The sequence below is a fragment of the Juglans microcarpa x Juglans regia genome, chromosome 3S (assembly GCF_004785595.1).
Source record: "Juglans microcarpa x Juglans regia isolate MS1-56 chromosome 3S, Jm3101_v1.0, whole genome shotgun sequence".
Classification (NCBI taxonomy): Eukaryota; Viridiplantae; Streptophyta; class Magnoliopsida; order Fagales; family Juglandaceae; genus Juglans; species Juglans microcarpa x Juglans regia.
The window spans coordinates 27,123,979-27,144,311 of NC_054599.1; the positions used below are offsets into that span (position 1 = coordinate 27,123,979).

General features: G+C 34.1%; 1 protein-coding gene and 1 pseudogene across 1 annotated transcript; one reads left to right on the forward strand and one right to left on the reverse strand.

Annotated features, from left to right (window-relative positions):
- Positions 1-4,051: 4,051 nt before the first annotated feature.
- Positions 4,052-5,977, forward strand: LOC121257038 (uncharacterized protein At4g06744-like). Its single transcript, XM_041157902.1, has 2 exons — positions 4,052-4,354; positions 4,628-5,977. The coding sequence occupies exons 1-2, from the start codon at positions 4,136-4,138 to the stop codon at positions 5,816-5,818; spliced, it is 1,410 nt and encodes a 469-aa protein (XP_041013836.1). The 5' UTR covers positions 4,052-4,135; the 3' UTR covers positions 5,819-5,977.
- Positions 5,978-16,257: 10,280 nt separating this feature from the next.
- On the reverse strand, positions 16,258-17,592 carry LOC121257039 (annotated as a pseudogene).
- Positions 17,593-20,333: the final 2,741 nt, after the last annotated feature.

Below are 20,333 nucleotides of genomic sequence, written 5' to 3' on the forward strand. Positions count from 1 at the left end.
CTCATCTTTACAATTTTTATTAAATTTTTACACAAAATATAATTAACAATTCAATTTTTTTAAATTTTAAAATAATAATAATATTAAAAATTAATATTTTAATAATATTTTATTTAATTTATCTAAAATCATTTTAACTAATTTCAACTATATCTAGATTCAAACGAGCCTATAGTCATCCTACTATTGTCCATATATATAGGATCCTCACCTCCTTTATTTTAATTCTCTTTAGTCTTTACATTTCTAATTTCTTTATTAAGGGAGTTGATTTATTGAATAATGATAAGATTATTATCCTATTAGTATTCATGTACTATTCTTCTTTTATTCGATTTTTTTTAATTTTTAATTTTATTTAATGATTAAGGAAGTGAATATTAATATAATTATATATTTTTTTAATTTTTTCTTATATTGATAGTTATATAATAGATTGATAGTTATATAACTTAAAATACACTTAAAGTTATATATCACTACCCTTATTTTTTTAAGACAATTGAAAGCACGTAGTCAGAAAAAGAAACTTCGAGGAAGCGCACTTTAGGTCAGGAAAGACGGGGGATAAAATAGGAAGGTGGGTCTATGGAAGTAGGTTGACAGTGTTGAAAACGATAAAACAGCGTCTAATCTGGCACTGACTATCAAATTCATTTTTCTTTCCCTTTTTTAAGTATATATTTAGTTTGTATTTGTTCCTATAAAAAATACGAAGATCATTACGCTTGGATTGTCTGAGATGTGTGCCACTAAGGTCAGTGCATTTATGTCTAGGTCCCAGCGTTTGAAGGATATCATTGTCATTTCACATCTATTAATCATGGGTTTTCAACGCGGTGTGCACGTTAAGTTTTGTAAGGTCTGTCTGTTGCACGTCTATCCTACCACTAACAAAAGTTAATAGCGGACAGATGAAATGACACCTTCCACATTCTCTATTGCTGTTTTATTATTGAGGTTTTTTTTTTCAATTTTGTTCTTTAAATTTATACTTAAAATTTTAGAACATTCTTATATAATTTAAAAGAAAATAAATTTAATCAATCAATAAAATCATATAATTTTATTAAAAATAAATTTTATTTTATAAAAATCAACTAAAATTAAATTTATTTTTAATTAAATTACATGATTACATTAGTTGATTAAATATTTTTTTCTAAAATATACAAAAAATATAATGATCTGAGATAATTCAAATTCAAAAAATAAAAAAATAAAAAAATATCTAAATAATAAAAAAGTAATGAAGAAGGTGTTGCCTTTTGATCAATACTGATTACTTAGTACTTGGTTTCTCCTTCCTGATTGGTTTCTTCAACCTTAATTTGTTTGAAGAAATGGGTTCAATCATTAATGTCTCTTTTCTTAAAAGGAACTAAACCAATAATTAATTTGAACTCTCTAATACTAAACTTAGAAAAATAATTGACCCCTGGCTCACGTTACTCCTTTTTATTTTTCCTCCTTCATATTAATCATCGCATGCGACCAATTCATCTTCACTTTTGTCGGGAAAAAAGATAATCATTATCGATGGTTTCTTCTTAAAATAGTTTTTAGAAAAAAGAAAAAAGAGAATCATATCACTTTGCAATGCTCGATCTCTTGTCATTCCCTTGTTTCCTGGTCTGATGTTGCATGTTCACCACACGCAATAGGCCAGAGCATACCCATCATGCTTCAAATTTACAATTGGACTCAAATAGTCAAATGATAATGAGAACTGCTACATATCAGCCTTTAGAGCATTGGCAATGAACTAACTAAATGTCAATGTAAGTCTAAACTTTAACTAGATGTGAGAAAAAACTTATACATTAGACTATCTAATGGTCCAAAACTTAAGACTTTATGAATAGTAAATCTTAAATTCTCTCCAAACATAACTAGCTACTATTCACATTATTTCTACTAATTGATAGAGTAGAAATATTATTTCTACAAAGCATGAAGATCTAAGAAATATATAAATTGTATTTATAAAAAAAAATTAAAAATAAAATAAAAAATAAAATATTATATTATTATTTTAACTTTATAATGGCTAGTCCAATGTAGACTCACATAGTCAAAAGTTTATATTATAACCAAAAGTTAAGATTCTAGCCAAACTTTAGACTAGACCATTGCCAATGCTCTTATCCTGCAAGCATGCTACGATAATCGAAAATGCATTCCGAATAAACATTCCGAATAGATTATTTTATTTTATTATTATTATTCTTTTATATTTTTTTTAATCATCATAAATATTTAAAAAAAAATAAAAAATTCATAATATCATTAAAAAATATTTTCTTAATCATTAAATAAAAAAAATTGATTCGAAACACAAATTCGACCGTTTTCGTGACAAAAAGTATTTCATAATTTTTTTTTTTTTAATCTTTTTATCACACCCATCACATCTATCTAATTTCAGTCTCTCCCCTCAATCTCTTTCACTAAATCCTATTTCTCTCTCATCGACCTCTCTTTCTCCTCAAGCTCTCTCTCTCACCAAGTCGGCTCTCTCCTGCAGCTCTCTTTCTCTCCTCGAGCTCAGTTTTAGGTTGATTTGATTTTCAATTCTTTTTTTTAGCAGCACCACACTTTCCCAAAAAAATCCCGAATACACTTCTCAAAAACGGCACATTTCACTTTTTTTTTCATATATTTTTTTAATCTTCGTAAATATATTTTAAAAAATTAAAAAATTCACAATATTATTAAAAAAATAATTCATTAATTATTTTAAAAAAAATCATTTAAAACACTTTTTGAGTCCGGGATGTTTAGTATTTCTCTTTTTTTTAATCAAATTTTTTACATGCAAAGCAAAAAACACTAGTAAAAAATAAATGAAAAAAAATATTTACAAACCTGTTTATTAATATGAGAAACATGCGTGGAGTTTAATTAAATAAAATAGAGCTTAGAATTAAAATTTAAACTAAAGAAAAGTAGTGGCCTGGGGCACATAACGCCTGAACATCTTGTTCTGCTAGATACTAGGCTTTCTTCAGAGTTGGGTCAGGCCTAAAACGGTGTTTGTTGGGATGAAAGAGGGCTCTCACAAAGAAGAAACGAACGCAGACGTCAAAACAAAATAAAGGGCCTGCAACTAGGCAGATTAAATTCAATATGATCTCGCTTGTACAAAGAAATGCTCCTTTCCATTTTTTGGAATTTAATGATAAGTACAATAATTAGATGCGATTTCAATTCTATATTATCTTAAATAAAGTCTTGGACCTTGTTTACATTTAAAATTCATATCAATTCATCTCATCTCATCTTATCATTATAATTTTTTCAAACTCTCACACAAAATATAATAAACAATTCAATTTTTTCAAATTTCAAAATAACTTTTTCAAATTTTTACATAAAATATAATAAATAACTCAATTTTTATTCTACTATTTACAAACTATCTCACACATTTTAACTCATTTTTAAATCTAAACAACTCCTTAGAATTTCCACCCCCGACCCATTTATAATTTCAAAATTATGCTTTTTTTAGCCTCCCATTAAAAGACAATTAGTATTTTTTTTTTTTTTTTACCTCACTAGTGTATGTGTCATTTCACAAGTAATAAAATTCACATATACAGGCTAGATATACAAGTAATAAAATTCATTATAGAATTAAAAAATTATTTGAAATATTTGTTTACTATTAGTTTTATCTTAAATTTTGAAAAAAAAATAATTTTATTTTTTGTATTTTAATTGAGAGTTCGAGAAAATTTAATGATTAAGTAATAGTTAGAAAAAAAAATTAAAAACATTTTATATTTAAGTAATATTTAAGAAGTAAGTTATGCGATTCACATGCCAGATTGGTACGTTAGCGTAGTAGATCAGAACGATACTAATATGATATTTATCAGAAAGAAATGAAATTATAAATATTTTTTATAACAATGTTAGACTTTCCTAGTAATTGCCGTGTAGTTGTCGTGTGGCAAATTGGAAAGAGAATTTCTCAATATTTCTCTTAAATAAATCTGAGTGGAAGACCTCTGTTGACTTTTCTTCTACATGAATGTAGGATTGTTGCTTACGCTCCCTCTATTTAACAGCCCTATCCTTGATCTATGTACCATTAAAGAGTAGAGTCCTTAGCAGGAAGAGATCAGAGATGAGGAGCATCACCTTCTCTGTTTCATTCTTGCTATCTACTTTCCTGCTTCATCTATGTTTGTACCATGAGGTGGCTTCCGGTGATCAAATTATTGGGTCCGATAGGAAAGCATTAGAAATAATCACAGGTGGTTATGGTGGCGGCTATTACCCTGCTTCACCTCCACCCCCCGAGCATTGTTCTCCTCCTCCTCCCCCTCCTAAACCCATTTGCACCACACTGCAACCTCCTCCTCCTCCTCCTCCTCCACCACCGCCGCCGCCTCCTCCGCCTCCAAAGCCCACATGTCCCCCACCACCACCACCTCCACCTCCACCTCCAGAGCCCACATGTCCCCCACCACCCCCACCCCCACCCCCACCACCACCCCCACCCCCACCCCCACCTCCACCACCACCCCCACCTCCACCACCTCCACCCCCACCTCCACCCCCACCTCCAGAGCCCACATGTCCCCCACCACCCCCACCCCCACCACCACCCCCACCACCACCACCACCCCCACCTCCACCCCCACCTCCACCACCACCCCCACCTCCTCCACCCCCACCGCCATCGCGACTTGAACTTGTCAAACCCGTTCTTCGAAAATTTCAAAGCATTGCCACCTCAGACCCAGAGGGCAAATTCAAGACATGGAAGGGCGACGACATATGCAAGTGGGAGGGCTTATTTTGTGACACACATCCGGACTTCGATCAACCAGCTCTTGCTGCAGTGGACTTCAATGGCTTCAAGCTTGGCCGTAAGGACGGCGGCAGCCTCCCTCTCAATGGCTTCATTGACGAGTTACCAGATATAACCGTGTTCCACGCAAACTCCAACAATTTCACCGGCGGCGTCCCCAAGAAGATCATGACCCTAAAGTACTTCTTTGAGCTTGATCTGAGCAACAACAAGTTATCCGGCCAGTTTCCAATGGAAGTTCTTGGAGCCACACAATTGACGTTCTTGGACCTTCGGTTTAACTCCTTGTGCGGAACAGTTCCACCTGGAGTGTTCAACCTAGACGTGGACGTGATCTTCATCAATAACAACAACTTTGTGCAAAAGCTTCCTGACAATCTTGGCTCCACGCCAGCTCTTTATCTCACTTTTGCCAACAACAAGTTCACGGGGCCAATCCCACGAAGCATTGGCACTGGCAACACTTCAAAAAACCTCATTGAGGTGCTCTTCTTGAACAACCAGCTCTCGGGATGCTTGCCACCTGAGATTGGCCGCTTGAAACGGGCAACCGTGTTTGATGTGAGCATTAACTGGTTGACTGGTCCAATACCCGTGTCATTTCAGTGCCTGGCCAAAATAGCATTGCTTAATTTGGCTCATAACCAATTCTATGGTGCGATCCCGGAGGCCATCTGCAAGCTACCTAACTTGTCTAAATTCACGTTATCATACAACTACATCACCGAAGTTGGCCCCGATTGCAGGAATTTGATAGAAAAGGGCGTTCTTGATGTTAGAATGAATTGCATTATAGATCTTCCAAATCAGAGATCAAAGGAAGAATGTGCTAAATTTTTTAACAAGACCAAGTACCACAGCTGCCCCAACGATAAGACGTATTCTTACTACATTCCATGCAAGAATAAGCATTATTCAGGTTCCGATCATCAACCAACGGTTGCAGCCACTTCGCCATTGTCCTATGATGCTCTTACACCGCATAAGTTGTGATTTTCATGCCCGAAGTTGACTCATTGACAGATGGGTCATCGGGGTGTCTTTCTTTATTTTACGTCTAAATTGTTATTTTATGTACAAGCAGGGTAAATCTTGAACAGATGTTAATGCAAATCCTGTACCCCTCAGTATTGCCACTTGCCGTTGCTGTTAGGGAAATCTTGCTTCTTCTGATCCGTTAGCTTATCCTTGACTCTGCTAGCTAGCTAATAATGTACATTTAATGCTGACCCTACTACTTATTTCGTTAAGTTAAAAATTAAAAATTTTATCTTTAATGGAAAATTTTATTTAAAATACGTAAAACTTGTGTTGGGAAAATATTTTGTAGAGATGACAATGAAACAGGAAAATGTCATAACAATCCTTTTATCCAAATCAGAAAATTAAAAATGAAATATCTGAAGATGAAAATAGGTGTCGGTAGGCTGGCCCACTGCCATGGAAATAGCCTCTTTTATTTTTTGTTATTTTTAATACTTTTTGTATTTACTTTTTTGTGGTTGCTTTATACTCCCACCGGAATATTTTAGGCCCTCCGGTTCTGTCGTGCTTTTGATAAAAGATGAGATAGAAATTTAAAGAGGGCGGGGTCCCTGGTTGTTTTGCCGACATTTAGATATCCAATAAATAATAAACACGATATGGAATCTCCCAATACTTTATAGTGCTTAATAAAATATTGTACGATCAGAGTATTGTGAGGTAAGGTATCATTGTCATTTCTATTTTTCTCCATTGAGTAGGAAAATAAGCGAATGCTTTAAAAAATAAAGATCGAGTACTACGTTAAAGGTTGGAAAATGACTTGGGCTAAGAACCACGTCTCCCATTTTCCATTTTCACGCTCTCTCTCTATCTCCTCAATTATCGTTCATTTTCATGGCACATGAACGCTGAATTGCATTCAATTTCGGCAGTCGTACTCACTTCTGTTACAACAACCGAAGAAGTGGTCACGAGTCACGCTTATTATTTACTAGATTAGATATTCCCCTTTTAGTACATTTTTTAAAATAATATCAAATTAATAATTAATATTTTATTTATTTATTTTTTTAATTATTAAATTACTTTAATTTGATATTATTTTGATTAGATTTTATCAATTCAATAATTCAATTTGATAATATATTGATTTGATTTTTATAGATATTATTTTTATTTGATTTTCATAATGTTTATCTTATCTTATCCCATCCCAATGTAATTTTTCTATAAATAAAAATGTATGTCTTGTATTCAATAATAATTAAGAAAATAAAAATGTAGCCCTAACAAATATGGCCCCCTCTTTCCACTTCCACCATATTCTTTTATATTATATTTTATTTTCTATCACTCACAAGTCAGATGGCAGATAATCACAAGACTATTCAATAGAATGAATAGCATTAGTATTTATTTTATCAAAGTCATCTCCAAAATTTAGGTAAAAGTATATATTTTTTATAAATCCAAAATCATTCAAGCCATAACCTCATATTGGGCTAATCAAAATAATAATATAATATTAATTTTTTTAATAATATTCTTTTAATTTTGTTTCCTACACTAACCATATATTAATTAATAATCACTAAATATTACTTAAATTATTGTTTCCCAACAAATTTTTTTCCTTAACCTAATTATTCAACAAACACATTTTAGAATAAAATTGAGAAATATTAAAGTAGTTGGGACTAATATTTTAGAATAAAATATTACTTTTAAAGATGAATAGTACATATTCAAATATGAAGAAATACTTAGGCTCGGTTTGGTTTGCCAGGTGAGATGAAACTATCTCATGTGGTCTATACGGATGAGATAGTTTTGTCTACTAAACAGTTAATTTCACATCTCTATATCATCTCTAAGTTTTCAAACGCATCTCATTACTTTTTGACATAAACAGTAAAAAGAATCCCACACATTAAAAAAAATTATTTTGTGATTAAAATAGAATAATCAATAAGTCATTATTAGAATAATATATTTTCACAAAGAAATTGATAATTTTGTGAGTATTGAATAGAAGTGCATTTTGGGGTTTTATTAGAAAATTATTAAATTATTTAAAACAAATCTACAACATAATTCATATACTTATTTATTACAATAATCAAAATTATTATATATAGAAAAATAAATAGATAAAAGTATTTTTTAAAAAAGAGAAATTATAAATTTCGGCTAACAACTTCCTAATATATTTTGGGATTTAAATTATTTTTCAGAATAATAATATCTTTAAGAATAATATCTTTAAAAAAGAGAAATTATTTTTTGAAATTATAGAGTAATTTCGGCTAACAACTTCCCAATATATTTTGAGATTTAAATTTATTTATGATAGATTTTTTAATTACTTATAAATATTATTTTTTATTATTATATTTATAATTATTACTTGATTATTAGTGAGATCCACCCCTTTATCAAAGAGTGATTCTATACTCACACATGAATCCCCGTCCATTGTGTTTCTTCTTCTTCTTTTTCATGCATTTCTTTTATTATTTTTAAATATTTTTTTATAAAAAAAATTACAACATCAATAAAAAATATTTACTTAATCATTAAATAAAGATAATAAATAATAAACCCGATATGGAATCTCCCAATACCTTAAATGCTTAATAAATTATTGTACGATCAGAATATTGTAAAGGTATCATTATCATTTCTAATTTTCTCCAATAAGTAGGAAAATAAGCGAATGTTTTAAAAAATAAAGACCGAGTACTACGTTCGGTGGGAAAATGACTTGGGCCAACAACAACGTCTCCCTGTCGAGATCTTCATTCGCGTCCTCTCTCTCTCTCTCTTTCCTCAATTATCGTTCATTTTCATGGCACATCCACGCAGAATTGCAATTTCGGCTGTCTTACTCGGTTCTGTCACACTAGCCGAAGAAGTGGCCACGACTCACAATAACAATTATGGAAAAAGCTACCTCCACCGCTCTAACATCCCGCTCCCAGCTCCCGCTTGACGTGGCTATAGCATGGAATAAGTAAAAAAATTAAAAATCAAATAACACTTTCGATTTCCTCTCTTGATTAGATATCGATTTGATATTATATTAATTTTCATAATTATTAAATCATTTTAATTTTGATATTATTTTAATTTAATTTTGATAATGTTTACCTTATCTTATCACAATGTAAATTTTTTTATAAATAGAGATATATGTCTTGTATTCAATAGCAATTGAGAAAATAAAAATGTAGCCCTCAAAATTATATTTCCCTCTTTCTCATTTCTCCATATTCTTTTATATTTTATTTTTTATCACGGAGCGCATTGGCATTGAATCGATCATCTCATTCTTCAAAATTTGACTAATATGTAACTTTTTTCATTTTAACTAATCATTCAAAACTTGAAGTCTACGTTGGATTAGCCATCACACTTTTTATAATAATAAAATATTATTATTTTTATATTTCTTTAATTATTTTTTATATTTTAATTATATTTTCATAATCTTCAATAATCATTTTCATTTTTATAATTTAATAATCTATAATATAACAATCTCATGTGTAAATAAAAATGTCATATGTACAATCCAAGATTTAGACCAAGACCATGTCATAAAACCGACCTCTGGAGCTCTCTTTATTAGGCTCTACAGTTTTTTACTTCAAAACCGAAACCAAAATACACAATTGATAAGGTTGCATAAATGTGCTTACAATATCTTATCCACAATATCTCATCCACACCAAAAAAAAAGTGTACGGCACGGCAAGACTATTCAGCAGAATATGGCAGAATGCAGAGCCATTTATTTATTATATTTGGGTCTCAAAAAAAGTAAATCAGCGAAAAACTAATCTCTCGCAACTCTGGTTGAAAAATACATATTTTTTCATGAAAGGTAAAGAGAGGGAGATTTCTTTTCAAAACGGTGTGCGTTGAGGACCAATATCAATGTACATTTAAATTAGTAGTGTAGCACAAAGGTATTTTTACATTTCCTTTGCATAATTTGATGGAGAGGGTTTTTTGAGACAACCCATTTATCCGGACAATTATCGTTTCTTGTTTATTGATTTGTTTGAAAGACCGGCTCCTTCTTTGGCTCATGGTTGGGTCCTTTTTCAGAAGTCGGTCGTTGAAAGATCAGACCATTTTGAATAGATTAGTCAAAATTAAAAGATATTTTTAAAAAATTATAAGAAAAATTTAACTTTTAACTATTTTATTTACATAAATTTTTATATTAAAATAATTATTTTTTCATTATATAACAATAAATTAATATAAGATGAATTTAGTTTTAGTTATTTACATCAAATCTTCACATTAAATTATCTATTTATTCATTATATAGTAATAAATAACTAATAATTTAAAAATTATTTAATTATTAATTTATTTAAGTTTATCATATTTTATTATTCTACTTGTTATATATTAATTAATAATCATATTCTAATTAAATTAATATATCACTAACTCAAATTAATATATTAATTATGATCAAATATGTGACAGAAAAAAATAAAGAGAAAAATAATTAATAAAATATATATTTAATGTATGTACAATAACTTTTAAATTTAAAAAAAATTTTGAAAGTCACTTTAGAATTTAGCTAATCCATTATGAGCATATTTTTACTTTTTAATAATTAAATATTCAATAAATTTAATTTTTAACTAATTCATTAAGAATACTCTTAGTCGGCCGGAGAACAAACGGTAAAAAAAAAAAAAAAAAAAAGGAAAGCTTACGGAGGGTTTTTTCAGTCCACGCTGATGAAGAAACGAACAAGGATGCCGACATAAGAGCACTAGTGTTAATTTTTCTACTTATATACGTAAAATCATATTTTTTTGAGATTAATTTTATATATAAAAAATAATTTTCATATTGAATTATGCATCTTTGAGTTAAATAAAAAAAATTATTATTTATTATTTTTTTAAAAAAAATGGTTATTTTTTGATATTTTATAATTAACATCACTGTAAATTCTATCATTTAGGGTGCGTTGGGTTACCAAACTCACCTCAATTCATCTCAACTCATCATTACAATTTTTTCAAATCTCAATACAAAATATAATAAATAATTCAACTTTTTCAAATTTTAAAATAATAATAATATTAAAAAATAATATTTTAACAATATTTTATCATCATAACTCAACTCATTTCAATATCCAAACACATTCTTAGTATCTATTAGAATTCTTTTCGTAAAATTATATAGATAGAGAGAGAATGAGGGAAGGAGTGAGAAAAAAAAATTTGGAGAATCAACCGTATATTTTTAAATTTATTCTTTAAAAACAATATTTTTAAATTTATTTTTAAATTTATTCTTCAGCCACATGGGGCTTCTGACAGTATTTTTTTTTAATGTATATTTTTAAATATATTCTTTAAAAAAATTATAATATTATTAACAAATATTTTCTTAATTATTAAATAAAACCCATACGAATCCCTCGTAGCAGCATTTCTCATAAATAAAACAAGAAAAAGCTCAAAAAACAATATTAGTACACCGCGTGTCATGGTAATTGGTATATCCATTCCAGAAAGTTTTTAATTTAAAAAAAAAAAAAAAAAAAAAAACTCAAATTACAGAATATGGTCCTATAGATATTGTGCGAGTACTTCACTTCCAGTATCGCCACAAATAAGATCTCATATATCCGAGTGTCAAATTTGACACAACGACAAATCAGAAATCTAATGGCTGTCTTTTCCTCTGCCGTAATTACGCATTACTCACGTGTACCACCTGACAACGCCACAGTTACAACGTCAGAAAGAAGTCCATGCCCTGTCGTAGCTTTGCCTCATCAATCGTACAAAACGCTCCGAAGTTTCTAACCTTCACGCGCCGCAACTGACCAACCAAGGTACGCGTTTCCAATCGCACAATATTACTCTCAAGTAGTAACTCGTGTCATGATATGTAAATCCAACATAAAAATAATATAAAATTAACAAATTTAGATCCAAATAAATTAATTTGTTAAGACACGATTTATAGATAGATCAATTTTCTTAATATGAAATCACAACTTATTTTGAATTTATTTTAAAATTAAAATTTTATTATTGTTAATTTATAAAGTTGTTGTTTCTCTGCATACTTATATTTTGATTGTTTTTATTATAATTTTAGACTTATGCTCATTGTAAGAAATTTTCTCTCCTTTATCTTAGCGGGCTTGAAAAGGGTAATTAAGGGGACACGAACCAAAGCATAGCCCAAAACAAATAGAATCTTTGACCTGACCCACGGGTAGGCTCTTCTGAACGCTACATGCATGAGGGAACATACTGCAAGAGGATGAGACTCACTGACCTGGAGATCACTCAAATAGTGTCCAGCTCTTGAGTGCTTGTCTGCGTAATGGGTGGAAAGTACGAGAGACTCTCGATCCTTTGACATGGGAGGCATCAACGGACCACCAAGGTCGCCAACAGGATGAGGCAGATCGAAGAACCACATCACATTAATGACGTTGTTGCAGAGCCACGTCGCATTAAATAACTCTGACAAAAGTAACACTACGAAGGACACGTACTCCATTAGGGAACACACGATTTGTCCCCCTAGACTTATGGTATAAATAGCAAGTCTCAAGTACGAGAAACTCTCTCTCTGATCTCTAGACTCTTTCACTTATTAATAAACTTCTAGGATAATTTATTGACTTTGGTATTGGAGACTCCATGACCCTAAGGCCGCCCTTTCCCAGTTGTCTTCTTCTCTATTTTTGTAGGCCCAAGTTCTGAAGACTTAAATTTGTGGAACCTGGCCCAAAAGTATGCAAAACACGACGTTAACAGTGGTGCCGTCTATGGGTTCATTTTAAATCTTACGTGTACTTCGTATGCCTGCGACAATTCGTTCTAGACAACTTAGAAGAGATACGAAGGAGGCCATGGAGGCAAGACTGAAAACTATAGAGGAATGGGTGATGAAGCTAACTGACAAGAACCAGATGCTTCGCAAAGAGAATGAAGAGCTCATGAAGCCTTAACGAGGATAGGACGAGGAGGCAAAGTCCAACGACATCGAGTACATGGGGTCTCGCAACACAGGGGCTGGAGCAAATAGGGAGGAATGGAGGAAGAATATGCAGGACGAGCATCACAATCTCAGAGGAAAGTACAAGGAGATTGCAATGAAGGTGGGTATGTTGTCATCGGTGAACCAACTGCTCACGAGCACTGGTCTACCCTACACAGAAGAAGTGATGGTCGTGTACTTACCGCCAAAGTTCAAAATCACATCCATGGAGATGTACAGCGGAAGGAGAGACCCCCTCGAGCACTTACAAACCATCATGGCTCACACGATGCCGCATGGCTTCCTAGGCGAGGTGGCATGCAGAGTGTTCCAGCTGACCTTGAAGGGCTCGACATGAGTGTGTTTCAGGTCTCTGACGCCTAGATTCGTAGATAGTTTTGGAGAACTGGCTAGACTTTTTCTGACCCAGTTCATGTCGAGTCGGAGAAGGTGGTTCCCAGTAGTGTACATCCTCACCATCAAGTAGGGAGATGAGGAGAGCCTAAAGTCATATATGACTCGTTTCAACAAAGAACGCATGATCACTGATAACCATAATGAGAAAATAGCATTGGAGGTGCTTTTAGGAGGGGTCTGACCATGATCCTAGTTTGTGGCTGAGCTAATAAGGAGGACCCTCGTGTTGCTGTGAGAGTTTATGGATCATGCCGAAAACTTCATCAACATTGAGGACACTTTTTAGGCCTTGACGGAGCTAAGAAAGAAGGAGTTAGAGCGAGCAGAGAGGAATACGAAGGCCCCGGCTAGGGCTAAGGTCCACTAGAAGCCAGAGAAGAGTTCCCAACACAAAAAGAGAGAGGAAGCTTCGACAAGGGGACTAGGACCTCCGTTCGGCCGGCCTACATTCACCATCCACAAGGTCGACACCTCTGCTGCCTGCGAATATGATGACTGAGGTTTTGCACACCACTACTGCATATACCACGGGTTCACCTCGTATAACACCGAGAATTTGCTTCTCCCAGCAAGGGAGAAATGAACATGCAGAGCGGACAAGGCAACGCTATCCCCCGGCCGAAAGATTGGAGCAGGAAAGAAGGGAAAAGTCGAGAGAAATGAGGGGAAGGTTGAATCGACCGGCACAGAAGGGAAGAAAACCCCTAGAGATGACCTCCACTCTGGGAAATCTGAACCATAGCGAGAGGATTCACGGGTGGGAACACTTCCTTGTCAAGTAAGAAAGCACATGCCAGGCAAGCCTGGTACCAGGAGGTGTACTTGGCAGATTACCATCCCGCCAAGCACCGAAGGGGTGAACCAACCCCGGTCATCTCCTTTTCGGAGGCTAACGAGAAATGAGTCCTGTATCCCCACAACGATGTGCTGGTGGTGATTATGCTAGTCGCCAACTTCACCACCCGCAGAATCTTTATTAACAATGGAAGTTCTGCCGACATCCTGTTCTGGGGGATCAGCGCCTGCTTAACCCAACACTTACCTTTCCTGCAATATCAACGAGCAGGAGCAGGTTCAGTCTCAAACTGTTCGGACAACGTACCTCTTGTGGGAATAAAGGTGAGGGACATTGGCCTCGTAAAAAAAAGTCGCTAAAAACCTCAAGAGAATGACTACTTGCCAAAGGTGGACAAAAACAATACGGGAAGGAGAGCTGTCGGCCTGCGGGGTCTTTTAGAATAGGCTAGGCGCTGGCGGGGTGGATCGTAAGGCCCTGTATGGCAACAACACCCCTCGCCTAACACCATAGGAAAACACGCAAAGACAAATAGCTAGACTCAATCAATAAAGGGTAATATCATTAATCATCGCAAGTTACAACATGAAGTCGCAAAGAAAACGTGTTGCAGGGGATGAGACTTGCCGATGAAGAGACCCATCGAATAGTGTCTAGCTTTTGAGTGCTTGTCCGCGTAATGGGTGGAAAGTACAGGAAACCCTTGATCCTCTAACATGAGATGCATCAATGGACCGCCAAGGACCCCAAAGAGGTGAAGCAAATCAGGAAACCGTGCGGCATTAATTGTACCACTACCTGGGCTATACGTCACATTAATGACGCCGTTTCAAAGTCATGCCGTATTAAATGACTTTGACAAAAGAACAATACGAAGGACACAAACTCCATGAGGGCAAACAGGATCTGTCCCTCCAGAGTCATGGTATAAATAGCAAATATTAGATATGAGAGTTTAGATTTTAGCTTTTAACCAGGCTAAGGTCTCACACTTATTTACAAACATCAAAGAGAATTTATCGACTTTGGTATTGAAGACTGCCCGGGCCAAAGGCCACCCTCTCCTGGTTGCATTATTCTTTATTTTCACAGGCCCAAGTTCTGAAGAATTGAGTTACTGGAATCTAGCCCATAGACGTACGAAAGACGACGTTAACACTCATATTTGTTATTGTATGATTTATAATATTGATTTTATTATATGTTAAAAATTAAAAAATATTGGTATATATTTTTTAAGATATTATGGTTATTAATAAATATAATTTAACTTTTATATGAAATTATGTTAATCAATTCAAATAAATTATACGTTTTAATTCAACTCATTTATATAAAATAAATAGATTTAAATGTGTTGTAATGTATTAATATATTTTTAATTAATTATTAAACAAATCAAAATAAATACAACAATTGTTGTTTAAATAAATTGAATTAAAATTTAAAAATTTGATACATTTAGGCCTCGTTTATTTTTAAGAAACATCTCATCTCATCTCACTTCATCATTATAATTTTTTTAAATTCTTACATAAAATAAAATAAATAATTCAACTTTTTTAAATTTTAAAATAAAAATAATATTAAAAAATATATTTTAATAATATTTTATTAAATTTTTTAATTTTAATCTCATCTCATTTTTGAAAACAAACAAAGACTTAGTTTAACAATTTAGATTAAGATTAACTTATATAAATTTCATGACTTGACAACTAACAAGATCGAATCTCGATTTGCCACCCTAATCTGTCTCTTCTACAGTTCTAAGGTCCGAAATTCAAACAATCCCAATCACCGTTAGTCCGTTACCGACAATCTACGTATCCATATGATACAGCACAGGGCCCTTTTCTCCAGAAATGAATGAAACTAATTTTTTTAACGAAACGGTTTTAGAAACGGGATCGAATCCGTTTCGTTTACCGGTTTACGTGTTTTTGGGTTTAATGAAATGAAAATTTTAATTATTTAAGTATTGATTTATCATTTTAAATTTTAATCTGTTGATATGATCAAATCTTCAGCAGAGTAAATAATTAATGGAATCCCCGTTTAGATTTTTTTTTCTCAGCTCCTCCGTTGGAGATTCAATCACTATCATCGATCAAATTCTGCTCTTTTCCCACCGTTTCTCGGCAATGCATACTTTCAGATACCCAGGACGCAATCTTTATCTTTGTTTTTGAAACACTTGGATGCTGAAAAACTGAGCACCTATAAAATTATATAACATTTTATATGTTAAAAGGATAATTTCAAAAAACGAAACAAATATTAATCATTGATCGTCTTCGTCATCTCCTAATGATAAAGAAGCTAAACCGACGATGGCATTAATGTTGATGAGGAAGAATTCGAATTTGTACAGAACTGAAAGCTGTTCTCCTCCATTCTCGCCACCACAAAATGCCCCAACAAATCAACAGTTTCAACCATATTCTCTTCGCACAAGAATTCATCGCTGCAATTCCGTTCGACCTCTCGGTCGAAGTCGTGCACGAACACATGGGTGCGGGACCGACCGTCGCTTCTGCTCCTCGCCAGCACGCTCGCCGTGAATATAGCAGACATCCTACCGGGAGCATTTGGGAAGTACCCACGTGGGCCATCGACCAGAATAACGTCCCAAGGCACGTCGTAAATGTGGTTGGGAAGGTCGTTGATTCCGAGAATGCATTCCGAGAACAAGAGGTTCTGCACAGGTCTGCACTCGTTGCGGACCAGGGATTTGGTTTCTTTGATGAGCTCCGTCATGTCGGAGACCTTGGTGGAGTACCACACGTCGTAGGCTTCGATTCCCGGGTGAGACTGTTCGAACCTGGAGACCAGGAACTCGCTCTCGTCCAAATAGACTGTGCGGCCGTTGAAGTTGAGGGCGTGCCAGAGGATGGACTCGTGGGTGAGACCAAACGCCAAAAAGTTGCAGCGGGGAGAGCAGAGGCTAAGAGCGGTGGCTATGGAGGTGAGCTCGGCGGAAGACATGTGAGGAGAGTTAGTCGAGTTCGGGATCGTGGAGGCGTAGTGGAGGAGGGCGTCGGAGATGGAGAAAGGGAGTGGAGTGGAAACGGAGGCAGAGGTTAAGCTTGGGGATCTGGCGGAGTTGATGAGGGTGAGGGTGAAGGTTAAGGCGAAGAACGTGGTGAGGAAAAGGAGCCAGAGACGGTGGGAGTTTGAGAAGGAGGAGGCAACGGCGCCGTTCTGTCTGTGAATTAGAATGAGCTTGCTGCTCTTCATTTTTGTTTTTGCAGGGAAGAGGGATAGAGTGAGGCGTGAGGAACCGGAGACTTGAAGATCTTTCATTCTGTTAATGACTCATTTGGTTGAGCAATGGCCGGATTGATTACTCGTTTGATTGAGAGACAGAGAGAGGGGGGCCAGAGTAATCGCGGAGGGCATTCAAAAAGAGCGATGAGATTTCACGAAGACCGAGGGATGTGAGTGGTGGAGATGACGTGCCCTCTGAATATTGCACTAAATATTCGAGGAGGGAAGGGAAGGGAAGAGGATGACCGACGGCTTTTAGTAGGCACTAATTATTGCATTAATTTTACACTAAATATTTTCTACCCGCTGTATCTTTAAATTAAGTGGGATGATAACCATCATCTCATACTATATATTTTATATATTTTAATTAATTAATTAAATTATTCTACTCATCATTTATAGTATCTTACATCTCATAGTTATTATAGAAAAAAAATTAAAAAAATATGGTATATATTGTGTGAAATGTTGAGTATAAGAATTTTTCATGATCTTTAAAATGCTAAAAACAGAAACTTGATACTCTAATTTAATTAAATTAATTAAGATAATTGAGATGAGTGAAAAAGGAAATTTTTATAACGAAGAGTTTAATGTGTTAATTTCAAACTTAACATATTTGAAATTGATGAGGAAAAGTTATGGAAGTACCTTTCGCGGAGCTCACTAAATTCCTGCATAATCCGCAAGAAATCGGGCATAAATTTTAGGGATGTGGAAGGATCACGCTGTAGGTATTGAACTTTTGGGATCCGTTGGAGTGGATGAGTCCACGTGAGAAGAATAATGCAGAGAGATGCCACCTAGCTTGTTTGTTTGTTGTTTCTGCACCCCCCACAGAATCGACATCAAATTTAAAGAAGATCCACGTAAAGCCCATGCAATAAATGATGTCTATCTTTACAGAGTCTAACACAAATATATACAATATATTTAACAGTATTCACATTTTGGATATATCTCGGTAAAAACAGTACAACACAAGTCATGAAATCCTTCAATATTTTGAATGATCTGCACAACCTTAAGTAGGAATAATTTTTAAATTTTAATACAAAATATAATAAATAATTTAATTTTTTTAAATTTTAAAATAATAATAATAATAAATAATAATATTCTAACAATATTTTACCATCTCAATTCAATTCAGTTTAACATCTAAACGCACTCACACTCTGCAAACAAGAAATAAAATGTTCCTACGGTTGAAGGTGGGGTGCCACAAGCTTTAAGCTTGGTTTGTATTCGCAAGTCATCTCAACTCATCTCAACTCATCTCACTACTATTCATTATTATTCATCAACTTTAACTCACAAATCTCACTATTATTTACAATTCATCTCACTACTATTCACAATCCATCTTAACTCATCTTCAAATTCAAACGATACGTTAAGCTTGAGCGCGCACTGTGAAAAATAAATGAGGAAAGTTACCAGAAGTTATGGGACAGTAGATCAGGTCCTAATTAAGGTTAATTAGATGTTTCAATCAATGTTGGTATTGAATAATGTAAGGGAGGCTGTCCAACAAGAGCTTCAAAGTTCCCTTTTTTTTTTTTTTTTTTTTTAAGCTATGGAAATGACAAGCACCCCTTCCGCATTTATCGGCGTTCTTTTCCAGCACGTTGAAGAAAAAGTAAAGTAAGAACGTTGAAGAAGTTCTTTGCATCCTTTCGATTTTTGAAACCTAGCAAGGAATTTTTTTCCACATTGATTGACAAATTGGCAGACCTTAATTTTCAAAAATTCTGTCGTTTATGTTCTTTAAGTCTATGATAAAACTTTTTTGGTCCGAGTGAATGATCAGTGACTGGCATGGCATCAACTTTATCTCCTAAATAATGTAACGTCTGTTTATCATGCCTAGATCATAAGACCTTTGATCCAAACAGTCTTAAATCAAGTTTTCTTACATTTGAGAAAAAAAGAGTAACATGACATATTGCTCATGTCACAATCCCAACCTAAACCTTGTCATTAATGTGCTAGTGAGTATGTTAACCTTTTGGTACGTTGATGCTCAAGGCTGATCTTTTGAATGAATCCATACGCTACGTCGCTAGCTACTGATTGCTAGCTGCTACAAAAGTTTGAAATGATTGAGCGGTACACATGAAAGTGCCTTCCCATTAAGGCGAGTACTTTTTCAAAAGTTGAAACTTGCCTACCACTAAACTCTATAAGTTCAGTTGTTTAAGATAATAAATACTTTTTCCCAAACACTATGCTCTTTATTCTTGGCAAAGTTATTGTATGATGCCGAACTTATGAGTTGGACAGAATCATGATGGGCGTGAATCTCTTGATTAACTTTATGATTGTTGATATGATATGGACCATTATGATGCTCCCATCCCATGCATGCAAAGTAGAAGCGAGGCCGTGCTGCTCCGAATCCAAGCTTGAATACCGGAACTTAGGAGCAAAAACCAAGAAAGTAGAAGTTGATACGGATTCAAGAATATCATCATGGGCTCACATTCGAAAAGTAAATTGCTTCGGACTTTGAGGAGTTTGGTACCCCACGACAGATACCTACCTCAACTGGAGCTGTTGGAGGTCTCAATCTCCAATTACAAGACCGCATGACTCATGAGGCATTATATATCTAAAGCCGAAGACAGCTAAGTTGAAGATAAAAGCCCATTTATAATGAGATGGGCCTGACAAGACCCATTCTATATGGGCCTTGATTCTGAGATAAAACTTTGTTGTTAATTAATGGAACTCTGTTTGTTAGTATTGAGTAGTGGTAATAAATAAGATCTCGATCGATCCGAAGAATGATTTTACTTTCAAGTGGGTTATGGTCTTTCTTTTTTCTTCACCTGTAGGAGTTCATGTGGCTCCTATAAATGTCGGTTATGAAAATCCTTTCAAGAAATTATGATCAAATGCTTGATAGATTCCTGGCCAGGCTACACCCAACATTTCAATCTATTACAAATGGTCTATTTTTCCAGTCCCCACTCTTGCAACATG

Coding starts and splice junctions, on each gene's coding strand:
- LOC121257038 (XM_041157902.1), top strand. CDS start 4,136: ATGAGGAGCATCACCTTCTCTGTTTCATTCTTGCTATCTACTTTCCTG. Junction 4,355..4,627: donor CTCCTAAACCCATTTGCACC/ACACTGCAACCT, acceptor CCACCCCCACCA/CCACCACCACCCCCACCTCC.